At 44.2% G+C, this 25,231-nt stretch overlaps 1 protein-coding gene across 2 annotated transcripts; it reads right to left on the reverse strand.

Moving 5' to 3' along the window:
- Positions 1-3,453: 3,453 nt before the first annotated feature.
- On the reverse strand, positions 3,454-24,305 carry LOC119463223 (protein toll). 2 transcript variants are annotated; one of them, XM_037724121.2, is made up of 7 exons: positions 24,171-24,305; positions 16,801-17,501; positions 12,755-13,622; positions 8,522-9,090; positions 8,268-8,409; positions 5,300-5,624; positions 3,454-4,376 (listed from the first exon to the last, which is right to left on the reverse strand). In XM_037724121.2, exons 2-7 carry the CDS (start codon positions 17,497-17,499, stop codon positions 4,094-4,096), a joined length of 2,886 nt encoding a protein of 961 aa, XP_037580049.1. In that variant the 5' UTR covers positions 17,500-17,501; positions 24,171-24,305; the 3' UTR covers positions 3,454-4,093. The 2 variants fall into 2 exon arrangements, with proteins under 2 accessions (XP_037580049.1, XP_037580048.1); XM_037724120.2 differs by having other exon boundaries at positions 16,801-17,541; positions 24,171-24,225.
- Positions 24,306-25,231: the final 926 nt, after the last annotated feature.

Consider the following 25,231-nt stretch of genomic DNA (forward strand, 5'->3'; position numbering starts at 1 on the left):
GCTCTCCAGTGCATTATGTCGCCATTTCGTCATGAACCGAATGAACAATTAGTCGCTGACTAAAGACTTCATCATCACGCAATAGAGAAAAAACACGACATAGCGTATCAGTGTATATCGGGCCATTGCGGTATCTACGGAAACGGCCGGGCAGATGAGGCCGCCCGATCTGCTCATGATGTGTCTCCACTGTGCTGTTATACCCCTATCCAGAACAGACGCAGCTATAAGGCTTCGTTCGCTCGCACGTGAACTTACACTTTCACAGTGGAACTCGACGGAATTTACCAACGCTCGTCTCCACAACTTGGATCCGAATCTACAGCTCCGTCTTTCGCCAGGAATAGCTAGAGCTGAGGAGACGCTTCTGTGCCACTTGTGGCTTGGCGTAGCCTTCACAAATACCCACTCATTTCGGATCAGAATGGCCAACAGCCCTACATGCGACAACTGTAGCTGCGAGGAAACAATCATCCTCGAAACAAGCCAGCAGAAGTTCCCGAGCTTGTTCCCGTTCAGCAGATCTGCCAAAGAGATGCGAATGCGCTCTAAGACCACCGATACCTTTCTCCAGAACTGGCGGAGCAGGCTGGCAGTCCAGGAAGTACCCTAAAGTGCAACTTACGAGTTCTCATGCCTATTTTTCTCCTCTCAGTTTCGCACACGACACGCGCACAGTCGCATAGAGCCGATATCCACAAAACTTAGGCCAGTGCCATCCGCCATTAGCAGTCACCGCGGCAATCGTATCCTTATCAGGCCGATCGCTATCCTGAGTGGCCAATTGTGGTAACGTCCTTACGTGTTAGAAGGTTTGTGAATATGGGACCAGATGTCCTCAACGCGACACACTCGATCCACTTTCTCTGGCTAAAGAAAGAACAAAAAATTCCTGAGCCCTCTATTGCCCCTGCTCTCAAAGAACGATGAGTACGATTTTTGCCTGATACTCGAAGTACATATTGAGAGCTATACAGCCGAGTATAGAGTACTTAATACTGAGTACCGTCAGTATTACTGTCAATCTTGCAGTCAGTATAGTACTGTCAGTTTTTTTTTTTTCAGGCGTATACTTCATTGCATCAGAAACACCCGTGCGAAGAGGACACACGCAAATATTTAGATGTCGGCACGTTAGATGACCATATTCACAAATAAATAAGCATCGGAGAAGAAACAAAATGCCTGCTCCCCCGTGTAACAAAGACGTCATTCCTGTCTTTCTAGATTTCGCCGCAGCTTACAGTGAGTTCAGATGCTGAGAAATTTGCGATATAAAATTTTCAGCACAGTGCAATTGCGCATAGCATTGTTGCGGACACCATTTTTATGCGTGCGCAATGGCAAAAAATTATACGCCACAACGTGCTTGCCATGCAGTATATGTTGCACCCATTACTACTTTAATGCGTGCTAACTAGTAACGCCATGCTGATGCAACAATGGCCATGCCATATTTCGACCACTGAAACAACACATGCCTACTTATCACTACGCAGCATTTACCGATAACTTTCCCGTTTGAGCAACTAGCGACTGCGTTAGAGCAAAAACACACTTATCTTCATCCTTCGCATGCGATGAATGTAGACAATATTCATTTTCTCACGAAAAACAAAACTTCGGGTGTTTTAAAATGACCAGGTGACAAATAGACATAAAGGTTTATTTTGATTTATTTTTAATGAGGTGGCGAACCTTGGGAGTCCACTAAAGTATTGGCCGATTTAGATGCGCACACAAACTTAAGGCTCACGTATACCTGAGTGAATCGCCATAGGCGGGTCCCAGAGAAGAGTCATTGTCTGAAGATACTACTTCGTGAGCCATTGAACGTTCTGAGGATATATATACAATAATGACTTTCACTCATTTCATTTATGACGCTACGTGAGCTACGCCAGTGTGTCTTCCACATATAATCGTTTACTCTTTGGCGGATACACTGGGAATGGGAAATAACGCTCACAAAGCTTAAATTGAACTAAAATTTATTACTTAGGTTTTTATTTATTTTTGCTTCTATGGTCTACATTTTATTACAGTCTTGAATGCATCCAAACAATACACAAGTTCACAGAAAGATGGAGGTTTGAAGTTATCACTATAGTTGAACAGGGGATGTCGCTGGAGCCATCGTTTCGACAAGAGGACTTGTCTTCTTCAGTGCGGTCACTAAGAAGTCCCCTTGTCGGTCGAGAGGTCGGTTCCAGCGACGTTCCTTGTTCTACCACTGTCAGTATTGAAGACCAGTCTCATCCTAAGGCAAGTTCATTTAATTTTATTTTTATACAGAGTTCGTGTTTCGCTATATTCATTCCAAAATTTTTTCAGCCAGTTCAGCTAATTTCGCAGTCTGAGGCAGGAATCTCAGCGCAAAGGCGCAACCCGGTGTGACGTAGCTCGTCGTGTAATCGTTTCTTCTTTTCGCCAGGCGATAGTGCGACTGCCATCCGCTTCGCCCCCCCCCCCCCCCTCCCCTTTCCCCTGCTTTAAGACTCGATGCCCGAGTGCGACGAGCTACATCACAATGTGACGCGTCTTTTAAGTGCCCCGACACTCATGCCTCATAATGTGAAATTAGCTGCACTGAGCAACAAATTTGGGGGTGAACACCTTGAAAGACGAGCTTCGTAGAAAACTCAAACGAAAGGAACTTGCCCTGGCTTACGAATGTCTTTAAAGTTAAAATATATTTGTATACCATGAACGCAAAAATGTAGAATTTAATAAATCTTAGTTAATTATGCGCTATATGAGTATATAATCTCTCGCGCACAGTGTGTCCGCCCGAAGGTCTATCGCATCTGTGCAATCCGCATTCGCAACTCACGATTTAAATAACATCATTAAAGTTTAACTTTGAAGGCAAAGTAGTTTGACCAAACAACAATAAACATGTTCGAGTAAAGAGCCAGTTGTTCGACCCTTTCCTGTAACCATTAAATATTTGAAATAGGCGGCTCACTTAATCGTCGCTTTTCCCATGTCTTCCGTGCTTCCAAAAATGAGTATTTGATGTACATTGCGTGCACACGCTGCGCTGTACGACTTCGTGTCTTGCATCTCCATGCCGCAAGAAAAGTATCAACTGCTGCTCATTTATGATGTCCTGTATAGATGCGCCCACATGAAATAACATATTAGTTAGGACAAGAAACTGATCTAGTTGGGTGTTTGACTTGTGTAAGATAGTCAAAGCGCTAAAGAAGGATCGACACGCACTACGAACAGTCCCCGTTGAACTCAGTTCCAATTCGGTGACCGTCCTCGGCTGTGTGTGTACATGGCAGCGCGTATACAGCATATACACATACTGTAAGTCCACAACTATTACTTTTAAGCTGGTACACCAAAATGCTGCACATACGCGCTTTCTTTTTTTTTCTCGCGATCGTTCTGTTGGTCGACTGTACATATATATATATATATATATATATATATATATATATATATATATATATATATATAACGCACAGGCGAATGAGTCACCGCACTAATTGATACGGAAGACTACGTGGCGCGGTTGCTGGCATTTCGTTCGGTCACTTCGACAAGCAAGCAAGGACCTGCTCTTATAATTCCTCTGGCGCTATGAATTTATCTGGGCAACAAGGGATCAACGTGCATGAGAGCTCGAAACAATGTCCTTCAGATCACATCAAACATATAACGACGTGTACACAGCTCTAGCAAACAGCATGCCGGTCCATTTAATATTAATGATACACATTATTATTATTTGGTATGTACACATATACACACAAGGACACGAAGCTTTTAATACACACATGCATATGTGAAATGAATGCGCAATAAATAGTTAAATGAAAAGTTGAGTAGTGAAATACGTCCAGTTTCCTTAGCAGTGCCACGCAGTTGAAAACGGCATAACTGCGCGCGGAGTGAGGAATGAGTCGACAGGCACCTAAGAAGAACCCTATGCAACTCGACTCAAGACGCACAGGTCACACAATCGACAAGAATGGCGAGTACGCCCACAGTCACATGCTCAAAGCTTCGAATTCCACGCACGCGCACACACACAACGTTCTTAAGCTGCAGCAATGCGACCGCGGCGGAACTCACGACGTCAGTGCATCGCCGAAGCGACAGGAGACATAGGGTACGCGTTTGCGATGACCCTGGTGCGGGCGTCCTTCTTAGGCAGCGAGTAGAGCAACTTGTCCCAGAAATGTGGCTCGCCCCAACGCAGATAGTTGGTTTCCTGCATGTACCGCTGCAGTTCCTCGTCGATGCCTTCGGGACAGACTTCGCCAACGGCCACGATGATCAGGCGGTTGATGTTGTCCTGCAGGGCACGATGCTGCGCCACGCGAAATTCCCAGCGGCACCATTCGCTCTCCACGTAGTGCCTTGGCAGGCGAAGAAAAAAAAAAGGAGTCAATGAGCGAGGAGTGCAATGAAAACGACTGCGCCACCTCTCATGAATTGTACAGCGTGGGTATAACTTCCCTCACGCCTCCACAGTACTTAAACCTGAGAGAAATGCTAAGTGACATGAGCTTTTTTTATTCGAGGCAATAAATTGTACTTGCTTGTGAAAAAAAAAAGCAGCACTGCAGAGATTTGTATTCACAGAATAGCGGAATTTAAAAAATTGGACGCAGGTTTTGTGAGCACCGCCTCAATTTCGTTTCATCTCACGTTGCTGTTTAATAACAACGTCACGCCAATACTTTTGAAGCGCTATAGAGCAAAATGTGTTAACGAAGTGCATTGTACTATAGGTCAGTGACAGAGGATTTTAGGCAGGGCAAGAAAGGCGAGAACGTAGCTCCCTCCCAAGCAGCGGCTTCTTATATAAAATATGCGCAGGTCCTCACTATTCAAAAAAAAAAAAAAATACGCGCCTCGCCTATGATGTTCAATTTTATTAATTAAATTGTAGGGTTCAAGTTCTAACGTCCCGAAAGAGCACAGTGGGTTTTGACGGACGCCGTGGTGGTGGGCTCCGGATTACTTTTCACGAACCCCGGGGTTATTTAACGTGCACCTAAGTACACGAGCGTTTTTTTACATTATTACTGCATGAAAATGCGGCCACGGCGGCCGGGAATTGAACCCGCGACCTGCTCAGAACGCCATAGCCACTGAGCCACCACTGCGGGTGCCTACGAAATACTATACCGCCCCCTTCAAACGTTGTCCATTGATAGTTCAATATTGAGCCATCATTTTCAGTAATCGAGAATATTGATGCTCCATATTGATGGGATCAATTTTTATATAAGGAGTCCCTCAAGTCACTCCGAACTGTAATGCTTGTAGGACTCACTGTGTCAGAACCAGGAGCGTGCGCCTTGAGCACGAGACGGCCTCCTGTACGATGTCCTGAATCAGAAAGCCACCCTTGAAGTTTCGGTCGTAGGTACAGACCGAGAAGCCGTGCGCCTCGATCTTCGGAAGAAGCTCGGCGTACGCCCACTCCCGATCTTTGCTGCTGAACGACAGGAACACGTCGAAGTCCTTGTCCTCGTCCACGTCATCCTCCTTGATGCACTGGAGTGTGTGGCAGATTCCGCGCGCGTACAGCCACACCCTTATCTCCTGCTTGTACTTCAGGTAGACTGTCACGGACGCCATGGCAGTAACCAACAATGCTGCAGAAAAGGGCGGGAACAGTAATGACAACCTAAAAAAAACAAAAGAGATTTGAATCCACTTCGGTCTATAGAACACTGATATAGGCCCGGTTTGCAAAAATGCATAAGCAATTCACAAATTTTAAACTTCTGAACGAACACTAGATTATTCACTATTGAGCGTAACACTACAAAAATGCATCGACTAAGGTCTTCATTGCAGAAACCACATCAGGAGAATAACAAACTACCGAAAAAAAATGGGTCAGTATAAAAACAGATGCCGTACTGGCGCTTATAGCAAAGTCATAGCGCTGTGTCGTCGTTATGGCATGATTGCTCCGTAAAACAAATTTCGACGCATTGCAAGTGATGCTACTGCAATATGCAGAAGCCATGCAAGTTTAACTAAAATCGACGTGTTGACTTACAAACATTCGCGCTATCATGCGAATACAGGGATTACTAGCCAGTTCCTACGTTTTGCTAGAAGAAAAGCGATTGACGCAATAAAACGAGAAAGTCCACCTGGCAATATGCCGGCGACCACCCAAAATATGGCGCGCGGCCAGTCATCCCTGGCCACACGGCACATAAACAACGAGATAGACTAGAGAACGGGGCGACTAGCTAGGTAGACTTGCGCCTGGCTGCCTCTTAAAGCCATAATAAATCCAACTTCTGAGCATTCCTTGTCATCACTACAACAGAAAATCTGGGCCTTTCGCAACACTTTCCGCACACGTCTGGCGCAAAAATGTGCTTTCATTGCAGAGGAGCTTGTGGGGCAGCAACGCAGTGCACGTGCACTGTGACCGCGTATATTCCTAGACATGACGCCAACTGCGGAGATATGAGTAACACTGCTAGGCTAGTCGGTTCATACGTAGGTATTAAAATTATGCTAGAAGACACACCGCGACATCGAGTAAGGACAACGGGAAATGCGTACTTGTCCTGCGCGTGTGCCAGCGCGGGACACGTGATGAGGCCAATAAAGTATGACTAATAGAAGTGAGAAGGCCACCGCGTTGAATCGCAGGAAACCAATGCAAAGACGGCCGCTGGCAGCGAAACAAAAGCGATTGCAGCTCCTCCGCGATTATCTTTGCTGGGGATGCGGGGTGCAACAAGTGCCGCATCGCTCGAACGAACAGAGGGAAAAGCAGAGACGAACGGACGAGCAGCAAAGGCGCCTCCTCCAACAGATCAGCCTATCCTCCGAGAGATCGGCAACCCCCTTGCTGTCCTTTGTAATGTCATCGCCGATAGTGTGCAAAAATGGTTGCTGAGCCAGAGGCTCAAAGCAACCGTTGCAGAGAAAGCGGTCAACCCGTTATCCTCTTAGGATAACCTGTCGCTCTTTCTAAGAAAGCACGGCATATAGCGCAATAGAAACATGCATGCGTCATCATCATTATCATCTATCCTTCTAAGCTTGACTTAATTTTAAAGCGAAGCTTTATTAGCATCACTCCCGCACTTTGGTGTTCGTTTCTTCTTCTAACCTCTATCGACTGCGCAGGTACATACTGACGTAAATGGACAATATGAATTGGACAAAAGTGAACAAAATGACAAATTGGACAAATAGTTGGACAATAAATGGACAAAAGGAGTTCGGAAGACGACATAGAAACATGCACACTTACAGGACAATAGCCCTGTAATAGCCCTAGTGGGGCTGACATTATTAATAAATGAAATAAAAATGAATGAAATGAATAAGCCAATACGAATTTTCTTTAGCATACCCACTGCCGCCCGATTCTTGGCCTATCCCCCTTAGTGGGTGCGAGCAATGACAGAGGTTCATCATCATCATCATCATCATCATCATCATCAAGCCAACGCGGACTTCACATATGTTTAAGAGCAGTATACAGATATGTGCTGTTGGCTTTTCGACATTCTCAGCAAATAGAATGTGAATTGCCGGCCGCGGTGGCTGCGTCAATATTGTTTTCTGCTGAGAAGAAGGTCGGCAATTAGATTCCTGTTATGGAATAATGCAAACACCCCTGTGTACTGATATTTCGCCGCAAGTTAACGAACACGTTGTTAAAAAATATTCTCTATGGCCTTTCCCTCTCATCGCTCAGGTGCACCTCGTTAAACCGAACAAATCAAACAATCAACCTGCCAATCACTCGATCAATCTAAGAAATCAATCGGATTTTATTGTAGTTGTGTTCGGAATCATCAGAAGGGTATAGCCGGCGATAACTGCGGCATTTTAGCATTATAATTTGTCAGGGTAAACTAGTTAAACTAAGACGCCCTAAAACAAAAGCTGCATTTATACTAACAGAACCCTTAACTAATACATCTGTCCGCCATACCCCATAGTTGTAAATATAGGATGTAGAACACAGTAAGTTACTAATGGCAATGAGAAATAAGAACGACCCGCCGCTGTGGCTCAGTCAGCTAAGGCGTTGCGCTGCTGAGCACGAAATCGCGGGATCGCATCTTGGCCGCGACGGCCGCATTTCGATGAAGGCGAAACGCAAAAACGTCGTGTGCTTGCGTTGTAGTGCACGTTAAAGAACCCCAGGTGGTCAAAATTAATCCGGAGCCCTCCCCTACGGCGTGCCTCATAATCAGAACTGGTTTTGGCTCGTAAAACCCCAGAAAGAAGGAGAAGAAATAAGAACGTACCCAGGAAAGGAATTCCATACGCCAGCACTATGAAGACTTTCAGTGAAGGGCACAAGTCCTTTTCTCCGAGCTCCATGAACTTCTTTCCGGATGTATATTGACTTTGTCCTTGAGCGCAGACAGTTTCGTTGTAATCCTGAATCTGAGTATGTGTAGGAAAAGGTAGTCGAAATAGACGGACGAGTAAATAGGAGGCCTTAGGCCGAATGTGCGAATAAGAAACCCGAAATTAATTTAGTCTGTTATTCACTTACTGCATAGCTATGTGCTTCGGCCCACTGCCTAAAGGAGTAGTCCCGACAGCTGCACTCCCAAGGATTACCTGAGAGCCAGATGGCCACTACTGTCCTTTCGGAGACCATCCCAAGAGGAAAGGTACGTAAAGAGTTCTTGCTCAGGTCTATCCGTTCCGTTGAATGCGGAATGACTCCGGTTCCGATGTCTGAAAGCAGGTTATTGGCTAAGTTCAGTGAAACGAGGAATGGAGTTTTAAACATTGATCCGTTTTTCAGTTGACTGAGGCGGTTCCAGCTTAGATCAAGAACCCGTGTTTTCGACGGGAACTCTTCCGGAAGCTCCTTCAGTCCTTTGCGAGAACAGTTGACGAGTATGGCTGCAGAAAACGGAGTATCCTGGAGGCAGGCACAGTCGCAGCCCCGGCTGCAGTTGGTGAACCACGCAGTGAGGTTCTCTACTGATAAGTTGAACAGTTGCTCCCCTCGGTTCCAGTAAGGCCCTTGGCAAACTGGGACACCTTTTGCAGCTAAAGAAGCGGCGTTTTTCACGAGCCACGTAAGCTGACAGTCACAGAGAAGTGGATTTCCTGTAAAAGAAAGTCGTACGTTACTAGTGTCACCGGCGGACAATACCAGAAAGGGGCATGCATGCTGTTCACTTCTTGTCTTTGGATAATAAGGAGCTTGTGTAGGGGACAGGTATACATTTTAGCATACACAGGCATCGCGTAAGTAATAGCACAGCGCCTTTCATTATATTATACGAGTATGACGCGGTATAATCAGACAGCATAGTATTTCAGTACCTGCATTATTTGAGTTTCTATCGCATACATTTGTCGGCTATATACCGTACAAACATTGACATAACAGGAACCAGTACTGCTTACGGAAATCAACGCTGCAGCAGATAAAAGTATACGAGCGCAGTTGGCGGCTATCATCTGAGAGGCATACCCTCGTTTCTAGGCAGGAATTCTTCAACGCCTTTCTCAATACAGGGTTAACAGAGCATTAGATATGTTACGCTTACAGCTAATTATTTCTTGAGAAAAATCAGAAACAAAGTGCAGACTGACCTGACCGCGCTTTCCGGGTACCCCACAATACAGTTGACAGTCATTTTTGGTTATCCCGATGTTTCCTTTTATATCTCTTGAAATATTCGAATGACACGTTGAACTGACATTACCGCATATTCTATAATATGTGCAGCTATGTGGCATCTGATCTTTTGCACTACTATAGTAGTACAAAACTGAAAAGATCAGATGGCGATTGTGTTCCTCGCTGCCACAGCCACTGATCACTGATCACAGCCACTGATCAATCAGTGGCTGCGACAGCGAGGCGTCACCCGCTGCTGGGTGACGCAAGCAGGACGTCTCCTCGAGGGGCGCGGCTTTGCGCTCGCTGCAGCCTCCCCGTTTCGATTTCGCGCGCTCTCAGAGCCAAAGTTCGTCGTGCAACAGTTGCGTGGATAACTGCCTTTTTTTTTTCAGATCCAAAAGTTGATATGGCTTGTACGAAGAGCTCGCTTCAATTTCCCAATTACGATAAGCCCGCTTAATTAAACCAAAAGTTTAAAGATTAATTAATTGGCTTTTGTTAATTAGCGACTGATTATCACCTGATCACCCGTCACCCCGTGGTCGCCGCCGCTGACGGCATGTCCCCGAAGGCACCGTCCTTTTATTTCGGAACGGCTATTTTTAACTATTACTTAAAGTCTTCATAGAAACACCCGTTATACAACCTTACACCACAGGTTGTAACGAAGTAAAGATCAAGGGCACTTCGCAAAACATCAAACTGCCGCGCATAACTACATAATTTAATTACTACGCTCCCGTAATTATCTGCAATTCTTGTGACTTTCCAAAATTCTTTTAAGGCGCTAACTGCGCGCTTTTGCAGTTCAATTGTTGGGTAGGCACATGGCCCCAATATTTTCCCAACAAGAGTAGCCGTTTGTCCAGCGCACACAATTTATCCGGTATTTTTTTTTTCTATGCTGAGCATGCATACTGCAATGCAACAAGAGATGTTCAATGTCTGTTTTTTATTTCGAACAAGAGCACACCGCATATTCGGCTCGTCCTATTCTCTATTTAAAAAAAAAAACAAAAACAAAAAACACCGCATATCCACGGGGTGAATGATGATGAGTGGGCGAAGCTCCGGAGGGAGTCATCGGTAAACCGTGAATCTTCCGTGTAATTCGCCCAGTCTCGCCGCACTAAATCGAACTATTGACTTCCACCAATGACACGCGCCATATGTGACGTCATTCCTATTTTATAACAGCGCCCTTCATTATAATTGCACCATCTCCCGCTTAAGGGGACGCTAGCACAAACGCGTTAGAAACGTGCAGTACTCTCTAGTAAGGGGGAGAGGCCACAGCGTCTTACGCAGCCGGTTTACACATGCCGGAACGTGCACCGCGTTTGCCGACGCCATCACATGACTGCTGAGAGAGTATAACCCCCGTATTCATAAACGCTCCTCGACTTGAACTTGACTTGCCACCGCCTTCAACGCGTTTCGAACGCGCTGCCCAAGGCGGTGGCAAGTTAAGTTCAAGTCGAGGAGCGTTTATGAATACGGGGGTAAGGCGGAGAGGCCACAGCGTCTTACACCAGCTTCTTACACGGGCCGTAACGCGCTAGCACAAACGCGTTAGAAACGCGCAGTCTTTCGTTAATGTTGGGTATTTATTGTCATCGTGATGCGTGTGTCCACGTGCGCTTCGTGGCGTAGTGGTTAGCGCCGCGCGTTCGGAAGCGAGGGGTCCCTGGTTCGATTCCGCGCTGCGGACACAACTTTCGGAATTTTTTTTTTTCATAAAAGTAGACGTGGCTACCTACTACTACTACATACTACAGAGGAGGGACAGACCCACACCCTAAGGAGCTTCGCCCCTAAAAAAAAACCCCACTTTGTGCAAGCTGTGCCTATACGTAATCTGTGTATTACTGTTTCGGGAGAACGTGTAACCGTTACTGGAATAGTGAACTGTATTTTTGGGTCTGCAGTATGCAATAAAATGGAGTTTCCACCATCGCTTTCAAACCAGCTATCTCTCGAAAATTGGACTGAAAGTTGACGCAAACTGTTGCGTGCATTGCTATATGAGAGAGGCATCAGATGAGCCTCATTGACTAGGAATCCACTGAAATAAAATTTAATGTTGCAAGTCTAACGCCTTTGTATTTATATCTTTTGTACTTCATATACTAGAGCATGACCATTTCGTTCATCCTTGTGGAATTAATGCCCAATAAAGATGATTGAAAGTCGCTCAGCATGACCCATTTGAACGGGTGTAGTTGTGAACATATAAAGTTCAAGGCAGACATTATGGCATATAAAGTTCTGCTGCAGTTAGGGGTAGTGAAGCTTGATAATTTGAACTTCTCTCTGTTCTCTCGTAGAGGGCATGCAGCATGCAGACACTGAACTGTTATTGCGGTGTACGTACTGCATGAAAACGAAAAATAAACACCGGGTTGTGTTATCGTAGCTTGTGTTTACAAACAAGGCTCAGCATTTGCTTTTAAACAAACGACACTTTTGCTCAAATAACACTGCAAGCGCATTTATATTTCTAAATGCTTCGCGAAATCATTTGGCAAGAAGTTTGTTTTATCGTCTTCTAGGTCTTAGCTTGACAAGGTCAAAAAAGGTCAAAACTTAGCCTGACGAGGTCCGATACTTCGATGATAAAACGGTTAGGAAACGTGCTTACGTGTCGAGACAATTTTATCACTGCTAATGAGGTTAATTAGCTGGCACGCCATCTATTCCTTGGTGTTCCCTATATGGCGGCGTCTTCAGTTGCCTGCTGTTTTTTTTTTTTTTTTACTTCAGACTATTTATGAGTGACTTACTTAATCGAGCTATATATATTCGTGAAGACTACCGTGTTCTTTGGTGTGAATTAACTTGATTCACTGACAAACGCGCTAATCAGGTTGATAGTGACACTTTCCATTTTAGTGGAAGACCTGGCATAAGACGCCAAACACAAACGTCTACAAATTTACGCGCGCACCTCTGGGCCTTTACCTAAATTTCGCACACGGGAGCGTTTGCATTCCGCCCCAACGGAAACGCGGCCGCCGCCCTTGCATTCCATTTGGGAATCCAGCGTGGACGACAAAATGCACAAACACCAGGCGCCACGGACCGCAAAGGCGTCCACGGACAACACAGGGCACGGAACAGTAACAAGAAACATGGGCTCACCGTATAACTCGAGCCGCTTCAGTTTGTCGAGCTTATCCGGGAAGCTTGCTCTGTGCACGGACCTGAGTCGATTTCCGTCTAGGCTGAGCGTCTGCAAGTCGTGGAGACCTGTGAACGCTCCTCGGACGCTGGTGATATTGTTCCGGCTCGCATAGATGAACGAAAGCTGCCGGCTGCCTTCAAAATCCGCAGCGGTAAGCTTTTGCAGGCGGTTGTCGTGAATGAAGAGGTACTTCAAGTAGGGCAGGCCATGCAGCGAACCATTGAGCAACGCGAGTGAAGTTCCGGTCATGAGAAGCACTCTGAGGCGAAACAAACGAAGAAAGCAGTCTTTGCCGAGCCACTCAAGCTTGTTGCCGCTCAGATCCAGGTGTTCGATGTTGGAGTTAAATTTGAACGTGTCATCCTGAATGAACTGGATACGGTTGTTCCTTAGTGTCAATATTTTCAATGCTGGCATGCTGACAAACGCTTCCCCAATGTCTTCAATGGAGTTCATGGATAAGTTTAGCTTTTCCATGCGCCTTGTTGATTTGAAGGTGCCGTTTATGCTGCGGAGCTTATTTGCGGCAATGTAGAAGTACTTGAGCTTCGACTCCTTGTGAAAATAGTTGCCGGGAATATATTCGATGGCGTTGTAAGAGAGATCAAGCATCTTCAGCTCAGACAGTTGGCTAAACGTTTCATTGCGCAATTCGCTTATTTTGCAGTTCGTGAGTTCCATTGTTTCGATTACGATGTTGTGAGGACCAAACTTAGAGAGCCATAAGATATTGTTATTGCTAGCACGGAGTATTTTGAGCTTGGGCGCAGATCCCGTGGATAACCTGTCGATGCCAATTATTCTGTTGTTAGACAAGTCAATCTCCTGGAAAGAAATAATAAGCAAAAATAGCAGCCCCGGCTGTCGCAGGTCTAAATGTGATACATTGTATCGTGTCATACAAACGAACCGTGCATGATCAGCGCAAGCAATAGTGCGATGACCATCTGATCGTGTCTCTTATAACGCTAAATATAGCATCGCCAGCACAATTAGCCAGGGCAAGCACTTCATTGACACTTCCAACTCAGTTGCTACACTTAGGCAAACGGCAGCCAAAAGTGAAGCTTTCTGTCCCTATAGCCCACCACGGTATTGCGTCATTTGATCATCGGTCGGTCAGTATATTTCACAGGACATTATATATATATATATATATATATATATATATATATATATATATATATTAGCACCGGCCTTTATAACAACTGCGTGTTGACCAGCAATGTATTGCGAGTGCGCGCATCTTTGTTCTGCGTAATCAAGCAATACACCACAACATAAAACCTGTACATATAAATTATAATAGAGCCTCATAGGTATCTATAAAGCACACATACCTCTTAATTAAATAGCGCATGATATTGGGCAACCTATTTCAATTTTTTTTCTTTTTAATTAGAGCTACTCCATTCTTTTAAAAAAAACTGTGTATGTACCATCCGATACTCCGATTTACCGTGTGGTCTTTTTTTAATGAAAACAGATTTTTAAAAAAGAGGATTTAACTGATGTAATGATGTTTTCTTCGACATTCATTCCTTCAATATGGCGGACACTAGATGGTCGAGTAGCCGTCGCTGTGCATTCGTAATTAACAAAGATGCGTTTATTAACTCTTTAATGGCCCGTTTTAACGACAACGTCGCAATGTCAGCATTGGAGTGGGACACCGCACTAGGTAAAATCAGTTTACGCCGTTATAAAAACGCCATTCGTTGTTGAGATATTTTCCGAAAAAATATTCACTTTCAAAGCGAATTTCTCCGAAGATGTCGCTCCGATACCGAAACTCCGTAATTAAAAAGTTCATCAACGAATCTGTTAATTACGAATGCAAAGCGACGGCTACTCGACGATCTAGTGTCCGCCATTCTGAAAGAACGAATAGCGAAGAAAGTATCATTACATTCGTTAAATCTTTTTTTTTTATCTGTTACCTATAAAAAAGATCAAACGGTATATAGCACGAATTTTTGAGCAACAAAGAAATGAAAGTGAGCGCACCTATGTTCTGCGTTTTCAAACAAGAAAGCACTGCACAAAGCCTGCAAGTATAATGTCAGCTCGTCTGCATCTCTAAAGCGCACATACCTATTAATGAAATAACGCACGATATTCAACGACTTCTTTTATTTTTTATATATATTTCTTATATGTGGCCTCTCCCATTCTTGGGCCTCTGGGTATGTGCCACGGTGACACGAGGGGCATAGAAGCCTTAAATGTATTTACAGTCATGTTCCGTTATTATATGGACCCCGTTAATATGCACAACCCGGCATACAGACAAAATTTTCAGCGGCCGGTCTGTGTATTACATGCATTTCTGCCCCATTAATATAAAAAAACGCGCAGTCCGGACTACGAACAGTCCGCCGTGGATTCGAGGCAGCGATTGCCCATACCTTGAACAAGAGGGACATGCTGAACACGCGCTTCAAGTAGCTGACATGCTGTGCTTCCTGGACACCAAAGTACGTAGGGTCGAAATCGTCAGTGCAAGCTCTCATTTACTCATTTTTTGGTTGAATAAACTGTAATTCAGTTTTCCTTACGGTTATAATTTAATGTTTCTTTTTTTTTTTTTAAACCGTGTTTAGTTATTATGGACGACTCACATTATGGACGATTTTCCTGGGGAAAAACGGAAACGTCTATAATAACGAGACATGACTGTACATGTGTTTTACACTTCTCTCTGCTTACACTTCTCCTCTTCATTCATCCCTCTACCAACATCATCCGCGCAACATTTACGCGTCGAGGTCTCGCATTGTGCATGTGCAAGAACTCCTGCTTGCATTCCGGCATGGGTTGCGAACGGTGTAGTGCATAAACATGAACATTGCATGAGATGACACGTTGCATTGGATTAAAATAAAGGCACTTCGACGCATAAAATTACCTTATGTAGCATTTGATTAACAGCTTGGCGAACGTTTCGCTTCCCATATAATCCGACATGTGCTTCGGATGTGCGTAGTTTACCTGCATCATATGTCTCTTTGCATAGAATCTAATCGAAACGTTTCAAGAAAGCTTCGTGTAACATTGATTCCTTCTTCTTCTTCTTTCTGGGGTTTTACGCGCCAAAACCAGTTCTGATTATGAGGCACGCCGTAGTGGAGGGCTCCGGATTAATTTTGACCACCCGGGATTCTCTAACGTGCGCTACAACGCAAGCACACGGGCGTTTTTGCATTTCGCCTCCATCTAAATGCGGCCGCCGTGGCCGGGATTCGATCCCGCGATTTCAACAAGAGCGTTGTGTCTGCCGTATTTTTTTTTTTTTTTTTGAGTGCGCCGCTCTTAGGCTCCCGTTCCTGCGGTTCGCGTCGGAGTCGTCCCTCGGCGTAACCGAGCGAACGAGCATACGAAGGATGAAAGAACGAAAGCGGAGCGCAGCGGGGGATGAAAGACGGCGATAGCGAGGACAGCGCGAGGAGGAGGGTGTGGCGAAAGGATGAGAAGAAAAGTGTAGTGCCAAGCAAGACGGGCTCTGCAGCGAGTTCCGCTACGAGATGGCGCCAGAGTAGTGCGCCGTCGTCTGTTCACCGATGACATGCGGCGAGCGCATCCACCGATAACATATATATATATATATATATATATATATATATATATATATATATATATATATATATATATATATATAAACAAAGCACTGCATGAGCTGAGGTCTGTCTGCGGCGGCTGCTGTGAATCGCGCTCGCGAGGCAATGGCGCCACACTTCGCTCCGTTTGCAATGTGCCGCACGAGACAGTCTGTCCGCGCTAGCCAACATAGCGCGAAATGAAAACACGTATTGAGCTGCGCTCAAAATTTGAATTAGGGAGTATCGTAATCGTCGGCGATATATTTTTTTTTGTATTACCAGTTCTTGCTTAATTCGGGCCCGTTTCTATCTTCGATGTGGAGCCGTGAGCAGTATGCTATAACAAAAATGTTATACAATTGAAATGTGACAGCGAAACAAGCAACTAGTATTATCGTACGTACCATGAGCTCATCAAGACCTTGAAAGGCGTTGTAGATGTTTGTGAGAAAATTGTTGTGCAAGTCAATAAACATTACACGCTTCGCACTTTTAAAGATGGAAAATGACATAAAATATATGAGGTTGTTTGCCAGCCGCACTTTTTTCAGGCCGCCAAGCCCTCTCAGGTCAGCACTGTCGAGTCTCGCGATGAGATTACCCGATAGGTCCAACTCCGTCAGTTTCTCGAGTGGCGGGATATTTTCAGTGCTGGTTATGTAGTTGTCTGGCAGCCGCAGAATTTTTAGACCCGGCAGCGCCTGCAGACCTCGCGGAATCGAGCGCAGCCTGTTGCGTCCCATGTACAGCGTCGTGAGAATCTTCGCTCCACGGAAGCTGTCGTTCGTTGTGAACTGCAGGGGACTGTTCTTCAGGGACAGAGACGTGACTGTGAGATTCTCAAAGTACTGCGAAGGAAGAACTGTGAGGTTCACGCCGTTTAAGATGAGCGAGTCCAACGAGAAGCCTTTAAGCTTGGAGATATCCGCGCTCAAAGTGTCGCCGTCCACGGTGGCATTGCACAGGACCCGGAGACCGCGGCGCACCTTCATACAGGCGCAGCCGTCGAGATGAGGGCAGCCCGACGGGGCTGCTTGTTCGCACAGGTGCCGCCCGAGGGCTGCGGTGAGCACGACACAGGCCAGCTGCGCAGCGGTCCTCATCCCTGCGCAGATGTGGCAGTGGAATTGGGCAGATGAACATCACTGAAACGTAGCAGAAAATTGCGGCAGAACTCAGCTCACGATGACTGTCAACGCGGTAATGCGTGACCTGTTCTACTAATGCTACTAATAAGGCTTTGCAGCTTTTTTATAAGATAAGGTTGAGGATATGCTTGGTGTTTTCAGCCTATCACTTTTTAGTCAGATCGCGTGTGCAATGACAGGAATCGATAAAGTAACATACCTTAAACCGCCCGCCTACGTAACACAAAGGTGAGATCACAGCCGTAAATTCTGCGAATATCATTGCCGCAATTCCATTTCCAGATCTTTTTTTTTTTTTCCTCGTAGCATAAGCGATTGGAAAAACGGTAGGCGACCCTAATCTGTGACTAAGGCGTCTGTTAGTGGCACTCGCACCTCGGCAATGGTGTTCTGTGTATTGGTGTGCGGTAATCAGTGATGTCTAATTAATTATAATTATTCCGAACACTTCAGTAACTCAACGTGTAACTAAACGCATGCTCTCATATCATATCTGTAATGGAACCGATGAATTTTGTACTGTACTATTTTTTTTCTGTTCTTTCTGATTTATTTTTCATTTCGTCCCGTCCCCTCTCGTCTCAGCTAAATAATTCTAATTATTCTAGACACTTCAGTAACTCAACTTGTAACTAAACTTATGCTCTGATATCATATCTGTAATGAAACCCATCAATTTTGTACTGTATTTTGCTTTCTGAATTTCGTCCCCGGTCGACTCAGGAGGTGAACCGGAAGTGCTGCGCAAGAAACTAGATTGTCACTCGATGCTCGTGCCACTAATAAACTTCCTGAAGCCGTCGTGTGTGCCCCTGATAGCGCATTTCACGCAACACTACATATTACAAATATTGATATGAATTCATAATTCAATGTCACATGGTTGTTCATCGCTTGGTTGTCCTTGATTTCTCCAGCATTTATTCCTTGATGAGTTGGTGACCAATCATTTTGGCCGCGTTTGTCCTGTGTGGTCTTTCTACGTTTTTGTGTCGCGTCTTTGTTTCGTGCTTCATATGTTAAGAAAACGACATCGTCGAATGTGGAGAACCACAATACCATTACAACACGACCTTGAATGTTTGCTATGGGCATGTGTCAATGTGTCACTTCTGACGTTGTCTGGCCGTTTTATTTTTATGCTGCTTCCCCATAAGAATTACACTAGCACACGTTCCTTGGCAGATGCAAAAAAAAAAAATAGTAGATATTTCATATTTTGAGGAAATAGGGGCCACTATTTGGTTGATATACTATACCGGAAGTTTGAACGGTGTAGGTTACCTTATGCATTAGAATATGTTTACTAAATACCTGCTTTCTCCCAACATTTATGCGTTATATTGCTTTTCCCGGTTTCCTCGGTGAACTATGCGAGGCACGGTGTTTACATTTCATTGAAGTAGGAACCGTCTTCTGAGTAACGAACGGTGAATGTTTATTCTGTGTGGGTCCATTGGCAGCTTTCGTAGAAAGTTACTTATTCAAGCGTTCCAAGGTGTCATGCTGCCGTTATTCAAAATGTTTCCCAGACTACTAAAACAAATGCACGAGGTACGAGCGTCAAATTGCTTGAAAATAGGGAGAATGTTTAGGGTAACGGCATAGCGGAACTTTTACGTACGTGGTTTAAATGTAACATAAATAATTACTTAATCCTTGTCCCCCCCCCCCCCCCCCCCGCCCTTCTATTTTTGTTCGGCATACGAGGCTCACAGTTTGTTTCTCCGGTGTCTTCGGTGAACTAAACAGGGCCCCTGGCTCAGATTTGGGGAAAATTAGGGGCACTGTATGGATAATGTGTAAGCAACGTTCGAAATAGATGGGTAAAATGTGCCTTTTTACAATATACGATGCATGCAAGTGGTCCGGAGCATTATTAGTGTGTTTACTAGCGGCGCAAAACTTATACCGCTGCCCTGGCAAAATAGCAATTACAACCGAGGTCACATTTTGCGAACATAGGGGGAACGCTGCGCCAAGTTTGTGTGCGATGTTCGATGCGTGTTGATCAAATACAGCTGTTGAAAAAAAAAATCGTGAGCAAGCGTTCGAAAGTGCCAAGCTGCCGTTATAATGCTACGTTTACCAAATTTTCAAGAGAACTCTACATTTCACAAACTTTATGTTTAGAAATGGGCGCAGCTTAAGTGGAATGTGTTGCGAAGTTTTAACTTTTGTGGCTTACTTAGAAGCGTTAGGAACAACTATTGAACCCTCTTTCTTTTTCTTCCTTTTTGTTTCGGGGGGGGGGGGGGGGGGGGGTAATGCGTGATTTGTACATTGGTTTCGCCTGGTGCCCTCAGTGAACTAAACGAGACAGCTTCTTTATGTTTAGTGGTAGTAAGGACGAGGTGATGGGTGATGCATAGGCAAAGTTAAAAGTGGGTGGGTAATTAAGGCTCTGGTAATAAATTACGTATATGTGTGTGCTCTAGAACGTTACGAGTGTGTCTAACAAACGGGGCAGAATTTAGCCCGTTGCCCCGGTAGAACTACAAATGCCACCGAGATCAAATTTAACGAAACTGGGTCGAACGCTATGAAAATCTCTGTGCGAAGTTAAATGAGTTGAATCAAAGTTTTAGAACGCGCGATATGGCCGCTATCAGCTATGCTTCCCATTGTCTCGACATAGCTGTAGGTTACAACATGATTATATTTCGTGGAAATGTAACGGCTGGTCATAATAAGTCTCATGTCTGACAATATATTTACGTTCCTGGTCTAATTAAAAGCGTTGCAAATAATTACTGAACCCTCTTTTTCCCTCCTATTTTCATGCGTCATAAGACCTTCGTAGATGGTTTCTGCGATTTCCTCGGTGAACTAATCAAGGGACCTTGGTTATATTTGGCGAAAATACTAGCGTTATGGGCAATGTCTAGGCTAAGTTCAAAGTGAACGGACAAATTACGACATTTGCAGTATATTACGCATGCAAGTGGTCCGGAGCTTTATCAATGTGTTTTACGAACAAAGCATAGTTTGTCCCAATGCACGGGGAGAACTGGTAACGAAATTGAGATCAAATCTAGCAAAAATGGAAGAGGGGGCTATGGGTAATGTTGAAATAAAATGTGTGTTGATGAAGTATTGACTTTTAAAAATTCCTAACAGTAAGTGCTGGAAAGCGTTACATGCGGGCAAGGTTTCACTCGCAACCGTCACATATATGGGAAACTATTTACAGTGTATTTGCAGGAAAGTGAAAATCTTGTTTCAGCTGCTCGAAAGAAACAGTTTCGCTGGAAATTAGTGTTTAATTCTGCAAGGTCGCAAACATCTGCTAACGTTTTTTTTTTTTTTATCTTTCTTGTGAATGTTGCAAGTCCATAATGTTTACTGCCCTTTGTGTATATAACATCGGCAATGCTATTACCTTACCTAGAGATAAATTTGTACTGTAGACTTATACATCAACTAGCATTATTTGTTTACTTAATAAAATTATAGAAAATGTATATTGTTTTATTAGCTGTACTGCTGCTACTGTACGGGGTCAGAGACTTCTGTCAGGGACTCATTGCCTTTTGTCACTGCACCATCTTGAGAACTTACATAATTTCAGGGAACTATATTCAAATCATATTTATTCCACCATGGTTCACCAAGTGTGATTGATAATCACTTATCTGGCTGGTAATTACAAAATTAACTGACAGACGTATTTTCAGGCCCTTTCCCTTGATGCAAAAGTAATTAGCAAAATATACAGGGTGTTTTAGCGAATACTTCCAAACTTTTTAAAGGTTGCCTGTGGCAGATAGCACAATTCCAGTTCACGCGCTGGTCTACTCGAAGAGGCGGACATTCCTTGCACAAAAAACTGAAATGCATAATCGACTAATTAACAAAACTTCACTAATTAAGTTTTAACTAATTACAGTATGGCCAATATTGCATTTACAAGTTCTAGCCTTGGAGTTCACAAGGCGAATCCACTTGGAACGAATTCTCAGGATGACACCAGTTTCGCGATATTCCCGAACTTTGCGGATAAATTTCTTAACAAAAACACACAAAAGTAACTGGAACGCCAATGCATTTGCTAGCCAATTAAATCAGTAGGGCCTGATTTGTTCACAAGCGGCACTTCCATTGAAAAGAAATAATTAGGTCGCTTCTGTTCCGGAAGTGTATTATAAACACGTTTGCGAAAAAAAAATGAGTACCGCACTGTCACACAGTTTAGTTATATTTAACACTAATCAAATGATGGCACCTAAAGGTCATGCGTAGCAGGAACGTGAAGTTGCGCGTATTAAACTGCACTGTACAGAAATAAACAAACGACAAAGGCTCACACAACGCGTCGCGCAATACAATGATCGGGATACTACGCGACATATTTCTGAGGATGACCTTATGAGTATACCAGGTGTTTTCGTTTTCATTTTTTAGCTCCACCAAATATTTACAAATCGCCTGTAAATTCCAACCATTGAACTGAATTACTTGATGCGGCGGACATTACTTCTACGAGAAATTAAAACGCTTATTGACTAATAGACCTAATTGTACTAATTTTACTATTTAACTTTTTAAATAATTACTTTACGGCACATAATGTGATTAAGGAATTGTAGCCGGTGAGCTCGCAAGGCGTATCGTATCCACTTAAAAAAAAAACTCCCAGGGTGACACCAGTTTCGAGATATTAATTTTCAAAGTGTGCGACGAAATACATAGGCGTTCCAGTTACTTTTGTGCTTAAATGCACGAAACAGCGTTTTCTAAAAACATCGCATTTTTGCTGCAAGTTTGACGGCGAATATGTCGAAACCGGTGCCATTCACATAATTCGTTTCAAGTCGATATGCCTTGCAAATTCACTAGCTCATCATCATCATCATCATCATCATCATCATCATCATCATCAGCCTATATTTTATGTCCACTGCAGGACGAAGGCCTCTCCCTGCGATCTCCAATTACCCCTGTCTTGCGCTAGCGTATTCCAACTTGCGCCTGCAAATTTCCTAACTTCGTAAGTTCGAATCCTACTCCAGTCCACCACATTTTCAGGCATGGAGTGGTGCTTGACACCGGCAAGAAAAAAGATATATCGCCGAGAGCTAGTGGGGCTATACTAGTTCAGGTGCAACCAAACTAGGAAGGCCCACTAAGCATCATCAAAATCACTCCCTCACCAGAACAGGAATTGGCCTCCCTGGTGCAGTATTCGGCCACTACCTCCCTCATGAATTCACTAGCTACAATTCGCTAAATTGCAATATGTGCTGTAAATTACTGTAAAAAAAACATAACCAGTGAAAGTTTGTTAATTAGTCAATTGTGCATTTGATACCTCGTGGAAGTAATGTTCGCCTTATTGAGTGACTTAGTTCAAGGGTTAGAATTGTGCTATCTGCCACAGGTGATTTTTTTTTTTAATTTGGTGCAGCTAAAAAAAACCTACATATAGCCATATCCTTTAGGATCACAGTTTGCACCGGTGGGCACTTATGTATTCGGATACATAAACCAATTTATGACTCTATATTTGTGTAACGTATAGTCTGCACATATGCGCGCCAAACATTTTTTTATTGAACATAACTTGTATTCTAACATAATGATACGGACTATAGCTTATTTAAACATTGCATTAAGACAGCCACTACATAGCATAGTAAACCATGGGTGAGACGAGGTAGTACCTTTTAGTAACTGGTCTGTGAAACTTCGTAGGTAATTGCAGCACCTACTAAGTCTGAATTATCGTGTAGTACAGCTAGTAAAGAGGTATTAATCGGTGTTAAAGTTAGTAACTGCACCCGTTACAAGCGTGTTACTGACATTTTTTTTTTTCTAAGAGTGTGTTTGCAGATGAAGGATTATTGCAATTTTTTTGCTGCCGGATTACCGTCTTCACCACTGTGTGCATTTCGGCCGACGTCTTTCAATTATTCCATGTAGTCAGCACAAACTGACGAATGACTAATTGCGAATAGCCAACTTCTACTAACTTGTCCGTCCGACATTTAAAAATTCCAGTTCATAAGGTGCTCACACTATTTTTGCAGCGTAGAGCCAAAACGCAAAACTGGCTTTACCGCTTCCTCTTTTCAACAGAGCGCCCTTACCTATATAAACAAGGATGCTTAGCATATCTAGGTTGCTGAAATTTGTAAGACTTTTAAGGAAAATAACATGACGTTAAATATTTCTTTTGATTTGCCCCGCGACAATCAACTGCAGTTCTTAGTGTTCCAACCAACCACATCACGTCTGCCGGCAATAATTACCGGCAGATGTGATATCAGCGAAAACCAAAACGAAGAGTAGGCGAGCACCGCAACGCAGTTTGGCCTGTTAAACATTCGCAAACAAAGCACTTGCTTTTCGCGAGAATTACGCACAAATGTGAAAGCACGCCACGCGCACAAGCCTTGCGATGCCTTGCTTAGAAGGCAAGGCATCGCAAGATACGTGTAGTACACCCTTGCGATATTTTTTTATGTATATATATATATATCGCGCGAGCATCGACCGTACGGCGTGTCAACGGCCTTGAACAGCAGCACTCCTGAAGCGAACAGTGGCACAGAATATTGTTATAAATTGTAATAGTGTACAGGGCGGAAAACTTCAAAGAAGCGAGAAGGTGGTTGTATACGTACGTCACAGTGTGACAGGGCACGGTGGCGACAATATTACCGCGGCGCTCACCCCGACTTCCACGGCAGAGCCACTGGCGACCTTTCTGCAAACTCCGATGACGTAGTGCGCGCGGCGGCAGAACCGCTATCGCCGGCGTCCATCCGGCCTTGCACGGAAGTGTTCGCGTCACAGCAGAGACTGATAAGACAGCGCGAGACTGCGCTGCCAGAAAGCCACACGCATGGGAGGGCTACGCGGCATTCGTGCAACAGCGCCGTATAAAAATTAATAAATAAACACCATATATCCGTGCGCTGTTCCAAGAAAACAGATGATGCATCACCCTCGCTCGCTCACTCACTCGTTCGTTCGACGGCCCCTTCGTTCGTTCGGGCTCATTGACAATCATCGTCAATACGTTTCTGCACAATTTTCTTTCGCCTTTCTCTTTATCTTTTAGCTGACTATTACCCTGTTACCTTCAGTTTTCCCGTGGGAACTTATTTTGTAACGGCCCTTTCATATTAGCGCCAGTGGAAAGGCCTGACATACAGTTAGCCCTTCCCACCATCCTCATATATGCAGTCTCCCCAGGTTTTAAAGTCTGCGCACAATTTCTTTTATTTTGTTTATTTTTCTTCTGAGCAGTGAGTTGCACGGAACCCGCCGCGATAGCCCAGTGGCTATGGCGTCGCGCTCGAGGTCGCGGGGTCGATCGCGGCCGCGGCGGCCGCACTTTAGATAGGGGCGAAATGCGAAAAGGCTCGTGCACTTGGATTTAGGTGCACGTTGAAGAGCCCCAGGTCGTCAAAATAAATCCAGAATCCACACCCACTACGGTGTGCCCCATAATCACGCATATCGTAGTTTTGGCGCCCTTAAAACATCAGAATTTAATTTGGACTCCACGGAACGTGTATCAACTCAACAAATTGGGAACTATAGTCTGTGGCCGATTATGTCGGCCAGACTGGCGCTAGTATCAAGGTCCGCTCATGACTGCAGCCTTTGACATATATATATATATATATATATATATATATATATATATATATATAATGTTTTTTTGTTTTTTTTTTAA

Source organism: Dermacentor silvarum, chromosome 1 (assembly GCF_013339745.2).
Source record: "Dermacentor silvarum isolate Dsil-2018 chromosome 1, BIME_Dsil_1.4, whole genome shotgun sequence".
Classification (NCBI taxonomy): Eukaryota; Metazoa; Arthropoda; class Arachnida; order Ixodida; family Ixodidae; genus Dermacentor; species Dermacentor silvarum.